Source organism: Eumetopias jubatus, unplaced genomic scaffold, assembly GCF_037043125.1.
Source record: "Eumetopias jubatus isolate StellerSeaLion01/CBP00866 unplaced genomic scaffold, mEumJub1_p1.0 scaffold_3, whole genome shotgun sequence".
NCBI lineage: Eukaryota > Metazoa > Chordata > Mammalia > Carnivora > Otariidae > Eumetopias > Eumetopias jubatus.
In genome coordinates this window covers 179423356-179443287 of record NW_028274809.1, presented here as the reverse complement: position 1 = coordinate 179443287, position 19932 = coordinate 179423356, and the positions used below count along the sequence as shown (strand labels likewise).

At 43.2% G+C, this 19932-nt stretch overlaps 1 protein-coding gene across 1 annotated transcript in view; it reads left to right on the top strand.

Annotated features, from left to right (window-relative positions):
* ABCC4 (ATP binding cassette subfamily C member 4 (PEL blood group)) overlaps positions 1-19932 on the top strand; it is a 246481-nt gene that overhangs the window by 56282 nt on the left and 170267 nt on the right. The window contains exons 5-6 of the mRNA XM_028112074.2: positions 17379-17468; positions 19226-19389. Of these exons, the coding sequence (XP_027967875.1) occupies positions 17379-17468; positions 19226-19389 (254 nt within the window). The remainder of the gene's footprint in view (positions 1-17378; positions 17469-19225; positions 19390-19932) is intronic.

Genomic DNA, 19932 nt, shown 5'->3' with positions numbered 1-19932 from the left:
TTCCTCACCGTAGTGATGTTTTGAACATTATACTTGCTCATGTTAGAAAGTCCCTGCCAGTCCTGGGTCATATTCCCAGCGTGGGTTCCTGTCACCTCTACAGTGGGACCCAGTGGCTTACTTCCTGTCTTTGTTCTTATCCAGGCCACAGAAAAAGCAGGACATGCCCAGCTTCAAATCTCAAGGGGCTGCTTCCCCAGATCACAGCACAGGAGGTAGGACCAGACGGGGGGAAGATGATAGCTTCAGCCCAGGCGAGCCCAGACTGAGGACAGAGGATGATCTTCAGCCCCATCACTAGTAGGAATGGATCTGGCATTTACCAGCCTGACCTTGGCTTCAGGCTTGGGTGCGAGTGAGCCTGAATGTTCTAAGTCTCTAGAGCTAGGGCACACAGGATGGCATTCTCTGTAATCAGGATGGTCTTGTCCTATGGTACAAAGATTTTCTTGTATTACAAAATGTGTACGGCACAGAGATTTTTTTTCTTAAGATCTTAATTAAGCCTGATTGGCCCTGAGTTTCCTGACTCTGTGTCCAGTTTGAAGAACTGTGGCAGTTCCCATAGTGGACCCTGATGGTTGGTTTGCTTTGAATGCCAGGGAAATCCAGAGCTGTCAGCTTTTGAGTTCATGGATACTGTTCTCCCTCCTTGTTCCTTGGTGCAGTCTTCCTTGCAGAATTGGATCATTTTGACCATACTTTTTATTCTAGCTAAAATCTCATCTTTACTCTCTTTAGAGTTACCCAAAGGATAGTTTGTGAGAGAGTATTTGTCTTTCTTTGCTTGAACCTCTAAGATGAATGGACTCCCTGCAAACGTCCAAGTTTTCTTTTATCCTCCATCACGGATCTGTCTTGGCAAGAGTTTATGTACAGTAAACCCTCATTATTCACAGATTCTCTGTTTGCAGATTGCCTACTTGCTAAAATTTATTTGTAACTCCAAAATCAATACCTGGAACTCTTTCGCGGTCATTCTTGGGCATACACATAGCCACTAAAATTTTGCATCACCTGACATGCATATTCCCAGCTGGGTCCCCCTCTTGTTTCAGCTGTCCTACTGTAAACAAGAGTTCTTTTCACGGGCTGTTTATATGTAGTGTCTGTTTTCTGCACTTTTGTGCTTTTTGTTGGTGATTTCACTGTTTAAAATGGCCCCACACAAAATGCTAAGATGCTGTCTAGTGTTTCTGGCGGGCTGTGCCTTGTGGAATAAATATGACACATGGTAGGGAGAAAATGCCTGTGTTAGATAAGCTTGGCTCCGTTTTTTTTTTTTTTTAAGATTTTTATTTATTTATTTGACAGAACAAGCAGAGGGGGAGTGGGAGAGGGAGAAGCAGACTCCCCACTGAGCAGGAAGCCCGATGCGGGGCTCGATCCCAGGACCCTGAGATCATGACTTGAGCCGAAGGCAGACGCTTAACCGACTGAGCCCCCCAGGCGCCCCAAGCTTGTTTCAAGTTATGAGTTATTGTGCTTTTGGCGTGAGTCCAATGTTAATGAGTCAACAATGGACACACGTCAGGTTATGTGTAAGTTGATCAGTTTTTTTTTTTTTTAATTTTATTTATTTATTTGCCAGAAAGAGAGAGAGAGCGCACAAGCAGGGGGAGCAGCAGGCAGAGGGAGAAGCAGTCTCCCCACTGAGCAAGGAGCCCGATGCGGGACTCAATCCCAGAGACCCTGGGATCACGATCCGAGCCGAAGGCAGATGCCCAACCAAATGAGCCACCCAGGCGTCCCTATTGATCAGTTGTTAAAATGTTATCAAAGGATGGCAGAAACCGAATTCTGTATTTTCTCTGGGAGCAATTAGTATTCAGTAATTCATGGTCACAGTGACTTTATAGCACACAGCTACAACAAATGAGGAGAATTGACTACTGAGATTTATGCAGTGCATCCAAATGGGTGACTTCTGTAGATTAGTATCCTATGTAAAGAAATATTTTTACTTACCTCAGTGTATTTTTAATCAGTTAAGTGATATAGTTGCATTAAGTGATGTAGTTGCATTAATTGATGTAGTTGCAGTATAATTTTTAGAATTCTGTAATTGGGAGAAAAAGGCATGCTTTTTTGTATCCACACCATTTAGATCTCCTAGTCTTTCTGAGTGGACTCTTCCCTTTTCTAATCTTTTATCTCAAGACCCTCTTCTCTTGACCGTTTTACTTCTCTTTTCTAGACCCTTCTGCAGCTCAGTTGTATTTTAAGATCAGCAGTCAGGACATGAGGCATTCTTTATCACAGACTCTGAGAAGGAAGTAGAAGGGCCCCGTGCAGGGTGCAGAGCCAGTTGCTGACTTCTCCTGAGCAATGTCTGCAACCTGCTGCAAGAAACGGAGTTCGATGGGGCGCCTGGGTGGCTCAGTTGGTTAGTCATCTGCCTTTGGCTCGGGTCGTGGTCCCAGGGTCCTAGGACTGAGTCCAGTAATGGGCTCCCTGCTCCATGGGGGGCCTGCTTCTCCCTTTCCCTGCTGCTCCTCCTGCTTCTGCTTGCTCTCTCTGTCAAATAAATACATAAAATCCTTTAAAAAAAATGGAGCTGGAGTTAAAACAAAACAAAACGCTATGCAGCAGAGTGTTGATTCTGAGAAGGGGAAGGTCCACCCCACCCCTCCACTTCCTTCTGAAAGTTTGTTAGCATCTCACCCATATGATGTCAAGTCTATAGTTCTTGGACAGAACTTGATTTTGTTTTTATTTAATACTAACTTCATTTCAGTGTAGACATGCTGCGTTGCTTTATATTTAGGCTGGACAACATGAAATTGCAGATATTCAACTGATGAGGGCTTGTAAAATAGCACTTTGATGTGGTTCAGTCCAGTATTTTGCCTGTTAGTCTGTGGTTACGTTTCCTTTCTGAAAATGTCAAGGGACTAGCATCTTGAGAGTACCACCACAGTGAAACTCTGTGGTATTTATGGAAATGGTTCAGGGGTCTCCCTGGAAGCATGGGGTACTTGGCTAGGAATTTCTCTTCTAATGGTATTTTGTAACCTTCTGACAAAAATAGAATGAGCTAGTAATGCTTCTTACATTGTTTAATGCTTTAAAATCTTTTCTTTCTTTAATATTTATTTTTTTAAAAGATTTTATTTATTTGTCAGAGAGAGAGAAGAGCGTGCGTGAGCACCAGCAGGGGGAGCAACAGAGGGAGAAGGAGAAGCATGCTCCTCACTCAGCAAGGAGCCTGATGTGGGACTTGATCCCAGGACCCTGGGAGCCAAAGGCAGACACTTAACTGATTGAGCCACCCAGGTGTCTGTAAACTCTTTTTTTTTTTAAGTTTATTTATTTATAATCTCTACACTCAGCATGGGGCTCCAACTCATGGCCCTGAGATCAAGAGTTGAGTGCTCTACCAACTGAGCCAGCCAGGAGTCCCTAAAATCTTTCTTTTTAAACACATTTCTCCCTCCATTTTTCTCTTTTACTTATGATACAAACTTGGGTTGAATCTGTGCATTTTGCGAAAAGGTAATCTCTAGGGGCAATTTGTCAGTGTTCTAGTTTGCTAGTAAAGAGCTAAGAGGAGGCATTGGGTGCAGGTTTAATTTTCTGTTGGGAGTTTGGGCTAACAAAGCAAGTTAGGAAAGGCTGTTTGTATTAGCTCTCTCTAACGGGGAAATTCCTGCTCTGGGGAGTTATGAGTGTCTAGAATTGATTCTACCATCAGATACATTATCTGTTCTCTGGGGATGTGGTGGATGTGGGAAGGGTAGGCTTTAGCTCAGTGGTTCTCAAACTCTGGTGCACAGTGGCCTCATTTGGGGAAATTTCTTTAAAACAACTCTGATGCCAGGTCCCTCTCCCCAGGCATTCTGTCTGAATTGGTATGGGGGGGTAGTTTTAAAAAATGATAAGTGATGCTAATAGGCCTCAAATACATGTTCAGCTTTTACTTTATGTCTTTGTTTTTTAATATTTATTTATTTGAGAGAGAGAATGTGAGAGAGAGAGAGCACATGAGAGGGGGGAGGGTCAGAGGGAGAAGCAGACTCCCTGCCAAGCAGGGAGCCCGATGTGGGACTCGATCCTAGGACTCCGGGATCATGACCTGAGCCGAAGGCAGTCGCTCAACCGACTGAGCCACCCAGACGCCCAGCTTTTACTTTAGGTCTTAAAACTAAGGTCTTTCAGCCCTTCTCAGTGGTAAATAACTCTTTTGAAATTGCAGCTGTTAAACCTCAAGCATGGTGGTATTTATCAGGCTCCAGGCTCTTAGAATATGGACTGGAAATCTTATGCTCAGAATAGTCGTGTTGAGTCAGGTGGACAAATACTTTGTAAAAGATGCTGCACTGGGCTGGATAGGGTAGGGACTGTGAGCATGGACTCTGAAAGCAGTCAAATTTGAGATCAAATCCCAATTTTGCCCCATTTGCTAAACCGGAATATTTTAGAGAAGTGAATTCATAAGGTCTCAGTTTCCTGATCCTTAACATTTTATTTATTTACTTATTTAAAGCAAGCGGGAGGAAGGGCAGAGGGAGAATCTCAGGCACTGAGCACAGAGCGTGTCCTGTGGCTCACGACCCTGAGATCATGACCTGAGCTGAAATCAAGAGTCAAATGCTTAACCGACTGAGCCACCTGGGGACCTCTCAGTTTCCTGATCTTTAAAGTGGGAATAAAGAATATCTGGGGCGCCTGGGTGGCTCAGATGGTTAAGCGTCTGCGTTCGGCTCAGGTCATGATCCCAGGGTCCTGGGATCGAGTCCCGCATCGGGCTCCCTGCTCCTTGGGAGCCTGCTTCTCTCTCTCTCTCTCTCTCTCTCTCCCTCTCTCTCTCTCCTCCTCTGTCTCTCATGAATAAATAAATAAAATCTTAAAAAAAAAAAAAAGAATATCTGCTTCACATGGGGTTGTTGGTTGAGCACTGGGTAATAGAAGTCATGTAAAGTACGTGGTACAAAAGACATTTATGAAATTTAGGAGGGGAGCTGTAAACCTGGTCACGCTGTGTAGTTGGACTGCTTTTGCATGAATGCTGGTTTTCCTCTTTCTAGCTATTTGCCTTGGGCAAACTGCTCTAATCTTAAATTTTCTCATTTGTAAAGTGAAGTTTCCTGATTACATTCCACTAGGAATATGTGAGTTGTACTCGGTGTGTATCCTCATCAAGCCCTGGTATTGTCAGTATTTTTAATTTTAGTTATTCATGGGTATGTAAAATAGTATCTCATTATGGTTTTAATCTTCAGTTCATCGATGACTAATGAGGCTCAGTATCTTTTTATGTGCTTCTTTGCTCTTCACGTATCTTTTTTTTGAAGTATCTGTTTAAGTATTTGCTGCCTCTCTTTTTCTCTTACATTGGGGTCTTTGTCTTATTGAATTGTACAAGTTCTGTATATTCAGGATTCTAGTCCTTTGCCAGATATATAAATGGTAAACATTTTCTTTTGATCTCTGGCATGCCTTTCTATTTTTTTTTAATAATATCTTTTGAGAAGTGGAATGTTTTTGTTTTGATGAAGTTAAGTCCTGTTTATCAGTTTTTTATGGTTATTGCTGCTTATGTTCTATCTGAGAAACCTTTGTCTATTTACTTATTTGGAGAAAGAGCCTGAGCCGGGGAGGGGGTTGCTGGCAGAGGGAGAGAGAGAACCTCAAGCCGGCTCCACACTCAGCTTGGAGCCTAATGTGGGGCTTGATCCCACACCCCTGAGCTCATGACACAACCAAAATCAAGAGTCAGATGCTCAACCGACTGAGACACCCAGGCGCCCCTCCTTTAGCATTTCTTAAGGATAGGTCTGCAAGTGATGAATTCTATTTCTGTTTATCTGAAAATCTGTTTTTCTCCCCTGTTTCTGAAGGCTACGCTGGCTGGATATTGTATTCTGAATTGGTAGTTCTCTGTACCCCATTTAGTATGTAAAGGATATTGTTCTGTTGTCATCTGGCCTCCATTGTTTTTAATAAGTCTTCCTGTACGTTTGTTTTCTCTGGCAGGTTTAAAAAAAATTTTTTTTTTTTTTAATTTTCTTCTTAAAGAAAATTTAGATTTTTAGGAGATTGATAATGAACCTTAAGTGTGATTTCCCTTGAATTTATGCCTTTTGGGGTTTGTTGAACTTTTTGATCTTAATTTCTTCTTCTTTTTTTTTAAGATTTTATTTATTTATTTGACAGAGACAGCAAGAGAGGGAACACAAGCAGGGGGAGTGGGAGAGGGAGAAGCAGGCTTCCTGCGGAGCAGAGAGCCCGATATGGGGCTTGATCCCAGGCCCCTGGGATCATGATCTGAGCTGAAGGCAGACGCTTAAACAACTGAGCCACCCAGGTGCCCCTGATCTTTAATTTATTCTTTTTCTAAAAACTTGGGAAATATTTGGCCATTATATCTTTTAAAATATTATCTTCTGGTCCATTCTCACTTTTTCCTCTTTCTTAGATTCTCATTACATGTATATTAGAGCATTTCAAAGTGTCTCATAGTTCCCTCTTTTTGTTTCCCTTAATTTTATTCAGTTTTTTTCTCTCTGTTCTTAAGATCGGCTAGTTTTCTTCTAATCAACCTGAGTGCCTTTGCTGTCATCTTCAAACTGTTACTAAGACCAGCTAGTGCCGTTTTTTCCTTTTTGTACTTTTCAGTTATAGAATGTTTGCTTTGCTCTTTTTTTTTTTTTAAGATTTTATTTATTTATTTGACAGAGAGAGAGCACAAGCAGGGAGAGTGGCAGGCAGAAGGAGAGGGATAAGCAGGTTCCCCGCAGAGCAAGGAGCCTGATGTGGGACTCGATTCCAGAACCCCAAGATCATTACCTGAGCTGAAGGCAGTTGCTTAACCAACTGAGTAACCCAGGCACCCCACTTTGCTCTTTTTTTACAATTTGTGATTTTTCTGCCAAGGATCTGTTTACTCATATTTCTCTTTAATTCTTTGAACATATTTCCTTTCAACTCTTTAACATAAAATTAAAAAAAATTCACTGTCTGGGTCAAACTTTCTTATTATTCTTATTTATATATTTGGAGGATTTGCTTTTTATTAGGCATACTGCTTTCTTTCTTGCTGTGGTTTACATTTTCCTGTTTTTCTTTTTGCATCTCTTAAGACTTAAAATTTATTGGACATTATGAATGCCACATTGCAGGTCTGCATTCTGATCGTCTTTTGAGGAATGTTGCATTTTGCATTAATAGGTCACTTACTGGCTGATCTCTTTCAACCTGGCATAGGCTTGATTTATGCTTTGTTAGCTTACATTTTTGGGAATTCTAAGGTGTTTTTTCCAAGCTTCTCCAGCTTGGTGGGTCTCAACCTTGAATCTCTGTGTCCTTTGTGGGTCCTTATTAGGCCTTGGTAGTAATCTTTTCTAGGATGAGTCTAGAGCAAATCTGTTTTAGAGAAGAGATTCTCAACCTCCGCACTACCGACATTTAGTAGGGCTGTTGGGGGGTGGTGGATGGAGGGGACCCCATGCATTGTGGGATGTTGATCAGCAACTGTGACCTCTACCCACTCGCTGCCAGATGCATCTTTCTAGTTGTAACAACTAGTAATGTCTCCAGACGTCGCCAGATGTGCTCTGGGAGGTGGGGGCAAAATTGCCCCAGCTGAGAATCTCTGCTCCAGAGAGCAGTCTTTAATTCTAAGGTATGGTCTTCCTGGTGTCTCAGCTGTATTCCAGCCTTGCTGATCATTTATTAATAAGATTTCTCCAGGGGCGCCTGGGTGGCTCAGTCGGTTAAGCATCTGCCTTTGGCTCAGGTCATGATCCCAGGGTCCTGGGATCGAGCCCCGCATTGAGCTCCCTGCTAGGCGGGGAGCCTGCTTCTCCCTCTGCCTCTGCCTCTCTCTCTCTCTCTGACTCTCATGAATAAATAAATAAAACATTTAAAAAAAAAAAAGATTCTCCACTCTGTCTGGGCAAGAACTCCAATGCCCTAACTTGACCTTCCAGGCTCCTGTGTTCTGCTTGCTATTCCATGCACCAGCTCTCTGTTGAGCTTTAGGCTGTGTTGACCTGGGCCTTGGTAGCCTGACCCTCAGCTAAGGCCTTTAGAGCAGCATCCCTTCCCTGCCCCAGGACTTTGGGGACCCTTTCATTCATCCTCGGAAATGCCACTGGCTTGGGCTGACCCCAGCCTCACCTCTGCCTCCTCAGCTCGGGGGGGGGGGGTGGGTGGGGGCTGCCCTGTGTGGGCTTCATCCAGCTCCCTGCCACAGCTGGAAAATGGTCTGCTGGCTGAGAGCCAAGACAGCAGCAGTGCTGACTGCTGACCTCTTGGGTGTTCCTGCTCCCAGGGATCTGGTCTGCACGGCCTGTTAGCTGGTGCCCAGACACGTAATTTTGCCCAGTTATGTACTTGCTTATGGCAGAGGTGGAGCTGGGGCCCGTCCATTATCAGTAACTTGGCCACAGAGCCGCTCACTGCGTTTAATAGCTGGGTGTTTATGGATCTTGCAGCTGGAGCTGTGTGTACACTACAGGGCAGGGTGAGTATCCGCCAGAGCGTGGACCTGTCTGGCTTTCTTGCCGAAAGCATCAAGTGTGAGCAGGACATATGCTAGGCTGCAGGTCACTAGATTTTGTTATGAGTCATCGTTGTGCTTAATAAAAACCCAGAACCTGGGTGTAATCCCAGACCTCCTCCCTCAGAATTAAGAGAGGCCCTGGAAATCTGTATATTTAATCTGTGCCCCAGGGATTCTTATCATCAGGACGACTGGGGAGCCACCCCGTGGTAGGGACGGTGAAGGGAATCTGGGCAGAGCAGTGGTGGATGTAGAGCCTTCTTGGAAGGCTCCAGGACTTATGCTGAAAACATGACTGAGACTTGATTTTTAGAAATCCATTTAGTTTAATTTGTAAATTTTTATGTTAAGCTGAATATGTTTTTCTTTCTTTGTTATTTTAAGATGTTTCTGTAGGTTTAGAATTTTTGGTCGGTGGCTATTACTTCCCCCCTCTCTTCGAAGGTAATCATTTTGTTTTTTATATTTATTTATTTATTTTAAAAAAGATTTTTAATTAAAAAAATTTTTTTAGGTAACCTCTGTACCCTCTGTGGGACCTGAACTCACAACCCTGGGATTGAGAGTCACATGCTGTACTGATGGAGCCAGTCAGGCGCCCCTCATTTTGTTTTTTAAATTAATAAATTTTTATTCTTATGAGATTTTTTTTTTTATTCATTTGAGAGCGAGAGAGAGAGTGCGTGAGCACAAGCACGAGCAGCGGGGAGACGCAGAGGGAGAGGGAGAAACAGACTCCCTGCTGAGCAGGGTGTCTGAAGCTGGGCTTGATCCCAGGACCCTGAGATCATGACCTGAATCAAAGGCAGATGCTTAACCGACTGAGCCACCCAGGCGCCCCTAAGTTAAGGAATTTTTAATTTTTAATTGTGGTAAAATACACATCACATAAAATTGGCCCCATTTACCATTTTTGAGTGTCCAGCTCAGGGGCCTTAAATACATTCACATCATTGTGCAACCATCACCACTATCCATCTCCAGAACTCTTCATCTTGTAAAGCTGAAACTCTGTCCCCATTAGACCAGTTCCTCATGCCCTTCCCCCAGCCCTTGGCGACCACCCTTCTACTTCCTGTCTCCATGAAACTTCCTGCTTAGGTGCCTCATGTGAGTGGAATCACGCAGGATTTGCCCTTGGGTGCCTGCCTTTTATTTCACTTGGCATAATGTCTTCAAGGTTAACCTCATTTTTTGAATGGGTGTGGGTCCTACGTTTGTTCAGTGTTCATTGAAAACAATGACAGTTCACCCTCATCCTCAACAGTGGTGATGAACTTTCAGTTACTTGTGGAGGAAAAGGAAGGCATTTCAGAGAGGACTCTACCCCTCTCTGGCTCTCTCTGCAGAGCCAGGAGCTGTGGCTGGGTTATGTTTTGAAGTCTTCATCTCCTCTCTCCTCCCTCGGGAACCCATTAGCTGAACCGACCGGGTTATTTTCTTTGTTTGGTATCTCTGTGACTTGACAGCCTTTGGTACCCAGCTGTATTGGTTACACTCCATTCCAGCGAGGAGGAGAGCGTGGGTTTGGGATGATGGCATTTGGTAGAGAGTGTGATGGGTTGCTTTGTGAGAGGGCCTTTTCCTTACTGCTCCGTGCACTTGTTCTTGGTTCCTTTGTATGTGCAGATGATAGGCATTGCTGCTTTTAGTAAGTTTGGTTCTAAAAATGAATGCTGTGAAAATCATGAGTTGGACAGCATCTCATTTTGTCATTTTTTTTTTTTCTGTACAGATTGACTTGTTTTCTGAAGGCTTCAAGCATAGTGTTTACAAGGGAATGAGTAATAATACAACTTGTTTTGTGATTTCATGAAAGTGTGCACTATTACTTTAGGTATGCTGTGTATGCAACTCCTTAAGTTCAATACTTTGATAAATATAAAGCATTAGGAAAAAAGGAAATTCACATTTGTAAAACACTCTCATTTTGACAGTAAAATTATGCACAATGGATGAGTTTGTAGAGGGCATATTGCTTCCCTTTTGTAGTCTTGGTATGAAGGAAGGCACATGATGAGTTAAATTTAGAAACTTCTTTATAGACAAAAGAGTTCTAAGTATAGTTGCCCTAAAAGACTTAGCGTGTGGCCTCATGTGTAAATTTTTATGACTAAGCCTGCGGTTTTTGAGAAGATAGTTTATACTCACCTTTTTTGTTTTTTATAATTTTTAGAAACAGAAAAACATATTAAAAGATATTTTTAAAAGTTGGTGATAGTTTTATTTCTTCTATTGGAGATGTACTTCATCTTTATTTTCTCATTAAGATAGTCTCTCCCCTAACCCTGAAGTACGTGTTTATAACCATGTGTGTGTGTGTGTGTGTTTGCTCGCTCTCCTTTCTCTCCTTGTCATTGGGTTTTTCTCGCTCACTGTATTGTTACTTCTTCCAGCTGCCCCACCAGCTCACCTTTGCTACAATTGTTCTGTGTTGTTCCTCTCTCTCTTCCCCTCTCTTGTGTGGGAGACCAGTCACATGGGGCTTCTCCCCTAATGGTGATGGAGGGGCCTGGGTTGGGGGGCGTCTTTCATTATTTGGGGATGTGACCTCACTTTGAACATAACTGCCATCATATAGCCTTACACATTCAGGGACTCATGGCTGTTAGACATGATGGGGTCAGGAAATGTGGAGGCAGTCTGACCTCAGAGCAGATATCACAGGCCCCCCAGGTGGTTCTTTGGGTCCACACCGTGGCCCTTTTGCTCAGAACGTGTTAAGTCTGTATGTGTCTTTCTGGCCTCTTGACTCCAATAGATCGTAGTGGTATAATGAAAAAGGAAATGTGGCCGATGAACTTAAAAGGAAGCTAATGGTAGCCCCAGAAGGGAAATGCCAAAGCTTGCAGAGAGCTTTCTGTGCAGGTGTGCTGGTCTGTGGGCCAATCATGGAAAACCAGGCTCCCTCCCACAAGGCAGTAGAGGTATCAGGTTATAGAGAGGTTGTTAATTTTGTATGCACTTTGGTTTTCATTTCCTTGAATCTCTTTTCTTCTACAGAACCATAGAGGGACTCTGATTAATTTTATGGGGTTGTCACCCATTAAATTCATGGGGAAGGAGGAGGTTAGGTTGTCCCTGTGTCCTCCCCTCAAAAATGAAGTTTAATGGCTTTAGATTATGCAGTCATGAAAGACGATGTGGCAGCATTACTAAGCAACTCTGGGCAACAATATTGGAAAAATACAGGCAATTTTCTGCTTCAGGTGAGCTAAACATACTCTTCCTACTAGCCTGTTAAGTAATACCCAGTGAGCCTGGAAACCACATTATCTGACAGACTCAGCTCTGGGGTAGGGCCAAGAACCAGGAAGGAAACCAAAAAAGCCAAATACATGATAAAGGCACTTGGTTTTTTGTTCTGAAAATCTTTTAGGTTCCTGCTCGGAACCTACTTGGTGTGATTTTACTTAAAATATTATGAAGCCATCCTAGTTTGGAAACCCTAGTAGGTTCTGGTGAGAGGGATAACTTGATAGTAAGGGACGGGATGGATGCAGAACTCCAAAGCCATGGCCATTTGGGGCGGTGTGTGGGAGCAGTGTCCTCCACACACCGAGGGTCCTTGACATTGGGTATGAGGCGCGTCAGTGATGAGGAATCCGCATCATGAAGATGGTGAAACATGGTTTCTGTTTCTAAGGACTATTAGAGAAGTGATATTTATGGGTCCATACTTGGGTCTTGTGTTTCACTTGTACTGATTAAAATAGTAGAGAAAAAAGAAATAGTATATTTTTCAAATGAATGACAAATAATACTTATTTTTTAAAAAATTGATTAAAATCATTGTTGTGGTCCAGATTATAGAGTTGTCTTATAACCCCAGATGTATTTTCATGCCCACCCAGAGAAGGAACCAACTCTGAACGGATGCCTGCTCTGATGGAGTTTGCATTCCACAGTTGGCAATGTTGTTTTTAATGGCCGTATAGATTCCAGTATAACCAATAATTAGATATTTCGATTATTTTCCAGTTTCTTATATTAATAGGTGTCAGTGCAGTGAACATGACCAAAATGAAACCTTTGGAGACATCCTTAATTTCTCAGGGTATATACATATCAAGGCTTTTTTTTTTTTTTAATGATTTTATTTATTTATTTTAGAGAGAGAGCAGGGGGAGAGGGAGAGAGCTCTCAAGCGGACTCCATGCTCAGCGTGGAGCTGGACACAGGGCTCCATCTCATGACCCTGAGATCATGACCTGAGCTGAAACCAAGAGTCAGTCACTCAACCGATTGCGCCACCTAGGCGCCCCTCAAGGCTTTTGAATGCTAGATTTCCTCCCAAAGAGTTGGTAACTATTTACAGTCTCTTTGGGAAAATGAGATGACCCCCCACCCTTGCCAAGATTGGATGTTATAACTTTTTGTCCTTGCTACTTTCACCAGTTTCTAGATGAAGAAGAATGCTTTGTCATTATTTTAACTTACGTTTCTGAGTAATAATGAATTTGAATATTTGAAAATTTTCATTAATCATTTGTGTTTACCTCAGTGAGTTTCCTGCATCTGTTATTTGCCATTCTTTTTAAAATTGGTAGAATTTTATAATTCTTCGGGGTACTTAAACGCTCTTGATTTAGTAAAGATACTAATCCTGGGTCTGGCATATATAGTGCAAATAATTGATTCCAGTTTCTTTTGTTTGTTTTTTATTGCTCTCATGGTGGAACCATTGTGCTCTCACAAGGAAAACAAATTTAACCAAACAGTATCCTTTTATACCCTGTCAACCTAAGGAAATGTGAAACCAAAACATTGGCAGGATGGTGATGCATTAATTTGTACATTGTTTTTCTCTATACCCAACATGAACTATTTTTCAACTATAACATATATAATTTATTAGAACTACACTTTAATTTTCTATAATAATGAAGAGTGGTAATTTTGCTTCACTAAAAGAAAAAATACCGACTGTTCTCTGTCAGGCATGAATATGTTCAGCTTATTTTCTCAGCTGCAAAATAGGAGTAATTCTTGCTTTGTAAGGTTGTTTCCTATTCAGTTGTTTGGGTTGTAGTAGGTGCTCAATAAAGATCAGCTGTTTTTGTGATTATGCTGATGTAAATGAATATGACAGGCCCTGTGCACTCAAATCAGCTGATAGGTCCTGGGGGCAACAGACATATAATTGATTTTATTAGAGGCTCTTCTGTAGGTGTGAACAGTGATTGTGTATGTGTGTGTGTTTCTGTTTCTTTGGTCTTAGTCTTAGGTGGAATCTTAGATCATCAATTTTATACCTACCTTTCTTTTTAATGTCAAACATTTAAGCCAGAAGTTTCCTCTAAGACTTGCTTACCTGTATCCTACAAATTGTGATATGGTATATTTTCATTTATTTGAAAATATTTCTGATTTATCTTAGGAGGTCTTCTTTGCCACATGGCTATATAGAAGTATGTATTTATTTATTTAAGATTTTAGTCGTTTATTTGACAGAGACACAGCAAGAGAGGGAACACAAACGGGGAGTAGGAGAGGGAGAAGCAGGCTTCCCGCGGAGCAGGGAGCCCGATGCGGGGCTCGATCCCAGGACCCCAGGATCATGACCTGAGCCAAAGGCAGACGCTTAACGACTGAGCCACCCAGGCACCCCTCTTTTATAATTCCTTAAGGTTTAGTTTGGTGATAAATTCTCAGACTTTGTGTATCTGAAGGTGTCTTAATTTCACCATTGTCATTTGAACTAATTTCTGCTGGCTATAGAATTCAATTATTCTTTCCTTTCTCTTCGCTCTCGGTAGGTGTTCCACTGTCTTGTTTCCATTGTTTCTGATGTCACCCATCAGTTGTATTGTTCCTCTGTGTGTAATGTGTTTTTCTTGGCTGCTTTCAAGACTTTCTCTTACTTTTTGGTTTTCAGCAGTTTGACTCTGACGTGCCTTGGAAAAGTCTGTTTTGATACTTCTTGGTGTTTGCTAAGATGCTTCAGTATGTAAATTAATATTTTCTACCAACCTTGGAAAAATTTCAGCCTTTATTTCTTCAAATATTTTTTCTTTCCTATTTTGTAGTCGTCTTCTAGGAATCCAGTTTCATGTATGTTTCATTCCTGGATATTGTCCCACTGAACCCTTATGCTTTTTTTCCCCCTTCAATTTCTCTCTCTCTTTTCTATTCTTCAAATTGTAATTTAAAAGAGTTGATGAATCTGGGAACAGATTAATGGAAGTTTTCTGCTACTGATATTACCTAGTGAATTTTTCATATTGTACTTTTCAGCTCTAAAATTTCCATTTGGTTCCTTTTGATAGTGTTCATTGCTCTCCTAAAAATTACCCATTCTAGTTCACTTATTATAACTGTATCTTCCTTAACTCCTTGGACATATTTATAATAATTGTTTTATAGTTCTTATCTACTAATTTCAAAAAGTGGATCATCTCAGGGTCTACTTCTATTGCCTGTATTCTTTGTCTTTGATCATGGGTCATAATTTCTTCTTTGTATGTTTAATAATTGTTATGTTGGATGTTATGAGAGGTAATATTATAGGGGGCTTTGACTAAAGCGTATTGAGTTTTGTGCTTATAAGCAGTTACTGGCAGGATTGGATCCATCTATCAACCTGTGTAATGACCTACCTTCCTACTTTATGTGTCTGTGTATCTTATCTATGGCAGATATTTCCATTTTAAACTGTCCAAGTTCATGGCTCTTACTCTAGAGTATGATCTTTATTACTAAGGCATGATCCTCCTGGTGTCTAAGTGGAGTGTCTGAGGTGCTTGTGAAGATCTATTTATTCTGGATGGGCAGAAACTCCATGTCGCTCGTCTGACCTTTGGAGTCTCTCTTGAGCCCACAGCTGTGGCTAAACCCCTTTGCTAACTCCCTACAAAAACTTTTGGTTCCTACCCTTCTGCCACTCTGGCTTGCAAATTCCGGACACTTCTGCAACTTGGAACAGGTAGCTCTTCTTCCTTGGCTCAGTGAAACTGCTGTTCTACTTGGGCAGAAAATGCCGCCGGGCAGAAAGCCGGTCGGGTTACGGGGCGCTGCTCTGGTATTTCCCTTCTCTGAAGGCTCCCAGTCCTGTGCCGCCTGTGGGCCATTGCCTGAAACAGCTGCTTTGTATGTTCTGTCCAGTTTTATAGTTTTACAATTGAGGGCGAGTTCAGGGCCGACCATTCTTTCATGGTTGGAAGCAGAAGGCTGACAGTTTGCTTGTAAGCTCTATCTTCCTCATTAATAACATTAATGACACTCCACTATTCTTTGTGGCCTAGCTAGAGTATGACTGATTTTCTTTTGACAGATGATTCATTTCTGTGTTGGCTGCCATTAACTTATGTGAGCGTTTCTTCCAGAGTCCGTCTTTCGTCCATCACTGCACTCAGCCTCAGGCATAACCGAATGACGAGGAGTCCTGATGGTCCACCGAGAGGAGCTTTGTCTTTTGCACAAATTGTCATCCTTGCACCATCTCACCCTCTGGTTCTCATTGTCAGCAGCAGTGACCGTCTGTGAATGACGATTCCAGCTGGGTGTAGTTGTCTTGAGGTTTTTTTTTTCGAAAATGATCAGTTTTAGAATCAGTTTTGTGTGCCATTCTGTCTTATTTTCATTGTTACAATTGGTTGTCAGATATCTACTTCTGTCATTTTTTTTTCTACATGAGGGATTCGTGTATATTTGTATGTAAAATTGGCTTTAAAAATATTTTCAAAATAGCTTTCAGTAATGAAGGCACGCTGAGGTTTCTTTCTTTCCTAGAGGGGCATTTCTTTCTTTTTTTCTCCCTAGTGGGGAGAGGGTTGTATTTTTTTTGTGACCGATTTATTTACATTTGTGTAGCACTTCATAACTTTTCAAAGTGTTTTCATGTACATCTGGCCCTTCTTTTCCCTTCACACAATCCTAGCACACGGTCTTGTTACCTCTTGCCTGGACTATGTCACGAGGTGTCCCTCATCCCCCCTTCTTCTGAGCATCTCCTGGCCAGTCACTTCTACAGTTCAATCTTCCTCAAGTTGAGTTTCTCGCTCAAATGTAAAAAGACGTTAACTGTTCCATTTTGTTTTCCAGACACTAGCTGCTTTCCATTCTACCTTTCTAGCCGGATTTCAGGTATCCGCTACTCAGCTGCTTCTACATTTCCCTTCCCTGGCTCTGCATGCTATTCCTTCCGGCCACAGTGCTCTTCCTTTCTCTCCGTAGGGTTTCTCCTCTTCATCATGCAGGATGTGTCCTGCCCACAGCGGCACTCAGTGGAAACCGTCCCCAGCTCCCTTTGCCGCTGTCCCCACTGTCCGGGTCCCACTTGAGTTACAGGTGCTTGTCCTTCTCTTGCTCCATCTGTGAACGGGAAACACCACTCATCAGTCACCTGGTGTCCTCCACATGGTGGATAACAAGTGTCTCATTCCTGGGAACCCCGTGCTCTGTCTAGACAGCGTCTCGGGTTATTTCCATTCACACAAGGAAACTTCAGACCCAGAGTTTTCTCGTGACGTCACACGCAGAACTAATGACTGACTCCAGATGTATAGTCCATCCCCTAGCTTTTGTCCTTAGACGGCCTCTCCCCTCTCAGAATGTGGCTCAAAATTACTTCATTTGACTCCCAAGCATACATCCTTTTATACTTTGGGCGCGCCCACATTCATCACAAAATGGGGTGAGAGAGTTGGCTTGTACCTCCCATTGCTCCCTTTGTTCCTTGTGGGACGTGGCTGCCACCACATGGAGGAGTGGAAGACCGAACCCAGGTCCCCAGAGCCCTGCTCTCATGGGTCACCCTGCTCGCCTGACATCACACAAGGCCCCGTCAAAGCACACTCCACTTTGCTGCTTTCCTAGTGGGGCCTGATATCCCTGTAGGAATGTGATTCTCCGTTCCCCTCTTCTGTTTCAGGCGCTTCGCCTCAGTAACATGGCCATGGGGAAGACCACCACCGGCCAGATCGTCAATCTGCTGTCCAATGACGTGAACAAGTTTGACCAGGTCAGCTGCCTCCGGGGGAGCCTTTGCGCTCCTGCCCCCTTACTTGGTGTAACGTCTTGGAATTCCACGTGCCGGTTTTTGGTTTAGGCCAGACTTCTGTTGAGGACATAAGATGAGGATACTTTATTTTTTTATTTTTAAAAGATTTTATATATTTATTTGACAGAGAGAGGAGAGAGCGAGCACAGGTAGGCAAAGTGGCAGGCAGAGGGAGAAGCAAGCTTCCCGCGGAGCAGGGAGCCCGACGAGGGGCTGGATCCCAGGACCCTGAGATCGTGACCTGAGCCGAAGGCAGACAGACGCTTAACCCACTGAGCCGCCCAGGCGCCCTGAGATGAGGATACTTTTTAATCCAATTCTCATTTCTTCCGTGTGCAACTCAGATATAATAATATGTGTTGTCCGGCAGAGAAGAGTTTTGTTTTCCAGATGCATCTACAGCATACTTGTTATACATAAGCACACAGCAGTGTTCTTGCCCAGCCTGGTGAAATGTCCCATAGTCCTTCAGGAGTGGCCCTTCTGAGCACACTGTGTTGATATTGCTGGCCGAATTCTTTCTCCTTCTCTGTATGATGACCTCCTGGTGGGCAGGGATTATTCTGTGCCCTGTAGAGTGCCTGCTATGTAGGAAGCGCCCTCCCCTCAAAAGATTTTATTTATTTATTTATTTATTTAGTTAGTTAGTTAGTTAGTTAGTTTAGAGAGCGTGTGTGAGCATGGGGAGAGGCAGAACGACAGGGAGAGAGAATCTCAAGCAGACTCCCTGCTGAGCACAGAGCCCAACGTTGGGCTCCATCTTATGCCCCTGAGATCATGACGTGAACCAAAATCAAGAGTCAGATGCTTATCCACCTGAGCCACTCGTGTGCCCCATTTAAAAAAAAAAAAATTATTTATTTATTTATTAGCAAGAGAGAATGAGAGAGAGCACGAGTGAGAGAGAGCACAGAGAATGAGCAGGGGGGGAGGAGCAGAGGGAGAGGGAGAAGCAGACTGCGCTGAGTGTAGAGCCTGATGCGGGGCTCGATCCCTCGACCCTGAGATCATGACCTGAGCTGAAACAGAGTCAGACACTCAACCAACTGAGCCACCCAGGTGCCCCAGGAAGCCTTTGATAAAAAAAATTCCAAATGGGTAATCCCCAGCCAGAAACAAGCTATTCTTTTCTACCCTACCACAGTCCATTTACACTTACCTTGTGAATATACCTTCCTATCCAGGGCATTGTAGTTGCTGGTTTGAGCTGTACTGCTCTAGACTACTTTTTTTCCAATTATTCATTCATCAGACATGAACTAGGGTTCCTGTTTAGTTTCAGGGATGAATAAGACTTAGTTTCCTCCTTGGAGAAACCACACACACACACACACACACACACACACACACACACGTAATTGCTAGAGAGTATGGCAGGTTCCATAATACAGGCTTTTGTGAGGTACCAGGGAGCCCAGGGAAGGAAGTTTGGGGGAACCCTGAGCCCATGCGTGGGGCAGACAGAATTGAGATCTTCCTTCGGATGCTGTAGTCTAGTCAGGTTCCCTGGATGTCCCTGAAGCCTGCTCTGCGGTGTTCTGGAATAGCTTCGTCTGGGGTGGATATGTGGATTTTTGCTTTAGTAGGTTTAAAACCCACTGTGATCATTTCTGTGTAGGTTCCCGTCTGTTTTTTCAGAGTTGATTGTTTCTCTACTGGGTCCTTACTGGGTTTGTGTTCCTGTTGCCCTAAGAAAGCATTGCCTTTTTTCTTTTAAGGTGACAATATTCTTGCACTTTCTGTGGGCAGGGCCACTGCAGGCGATCGCAGTGACTGCCTTGCTCTGGATGGAAATAGGAATATCCTGTCTTGCTGGGATCGCGGTTCTAATTATCCTTCTGCCCTTGCAAAGCTGCCTCGGGAAGCTGTTTTCATCATTCCGGTAAGAGAATCACTGGTTTAAAAAGTAGGTGATATGTATTTGTTAATATCCATGGTCTGCCCCATGCTTCTGTTCAAAAACAAAACGTCTTCTGTGATCTCTTCTTTCTGTTGATTGTCAGCTGCCCCGGCTTAGCCAGTGGAGGCTCCAGCCTTAAGCTCAGGGCCAGTCTTGAAGCTGGAGAGGCGAAGGCATCCGCTGGCTCCTCCCGGCTGGCTTTTCGGGCACTGTACCTCATAAGTAGTGTCTTCAAGCAGAATTTACATATGATGAAGTTATTTAAACACGTATTGAATAATAGTACAATTTAAATATCCATTTCGAGGCCCGGGTCTGGCTGTGTGTATTGTTTGTTTGTTTTAGATTTTAGTTTATTTATTTGACAGAAGGAACACAAGCAGGGGGAGTGGGAGAGGGAGAAGCAGGCTTCCCGCCGAGCAGGGAGCCCGATGTGGGGCTCGGTCCCAGGACCCTGGGATCATGACCTGAGCCGAAGACAGACGCTTAACTGACTGAGCCACCCAGGCGCCCCTGGCTCTGTGT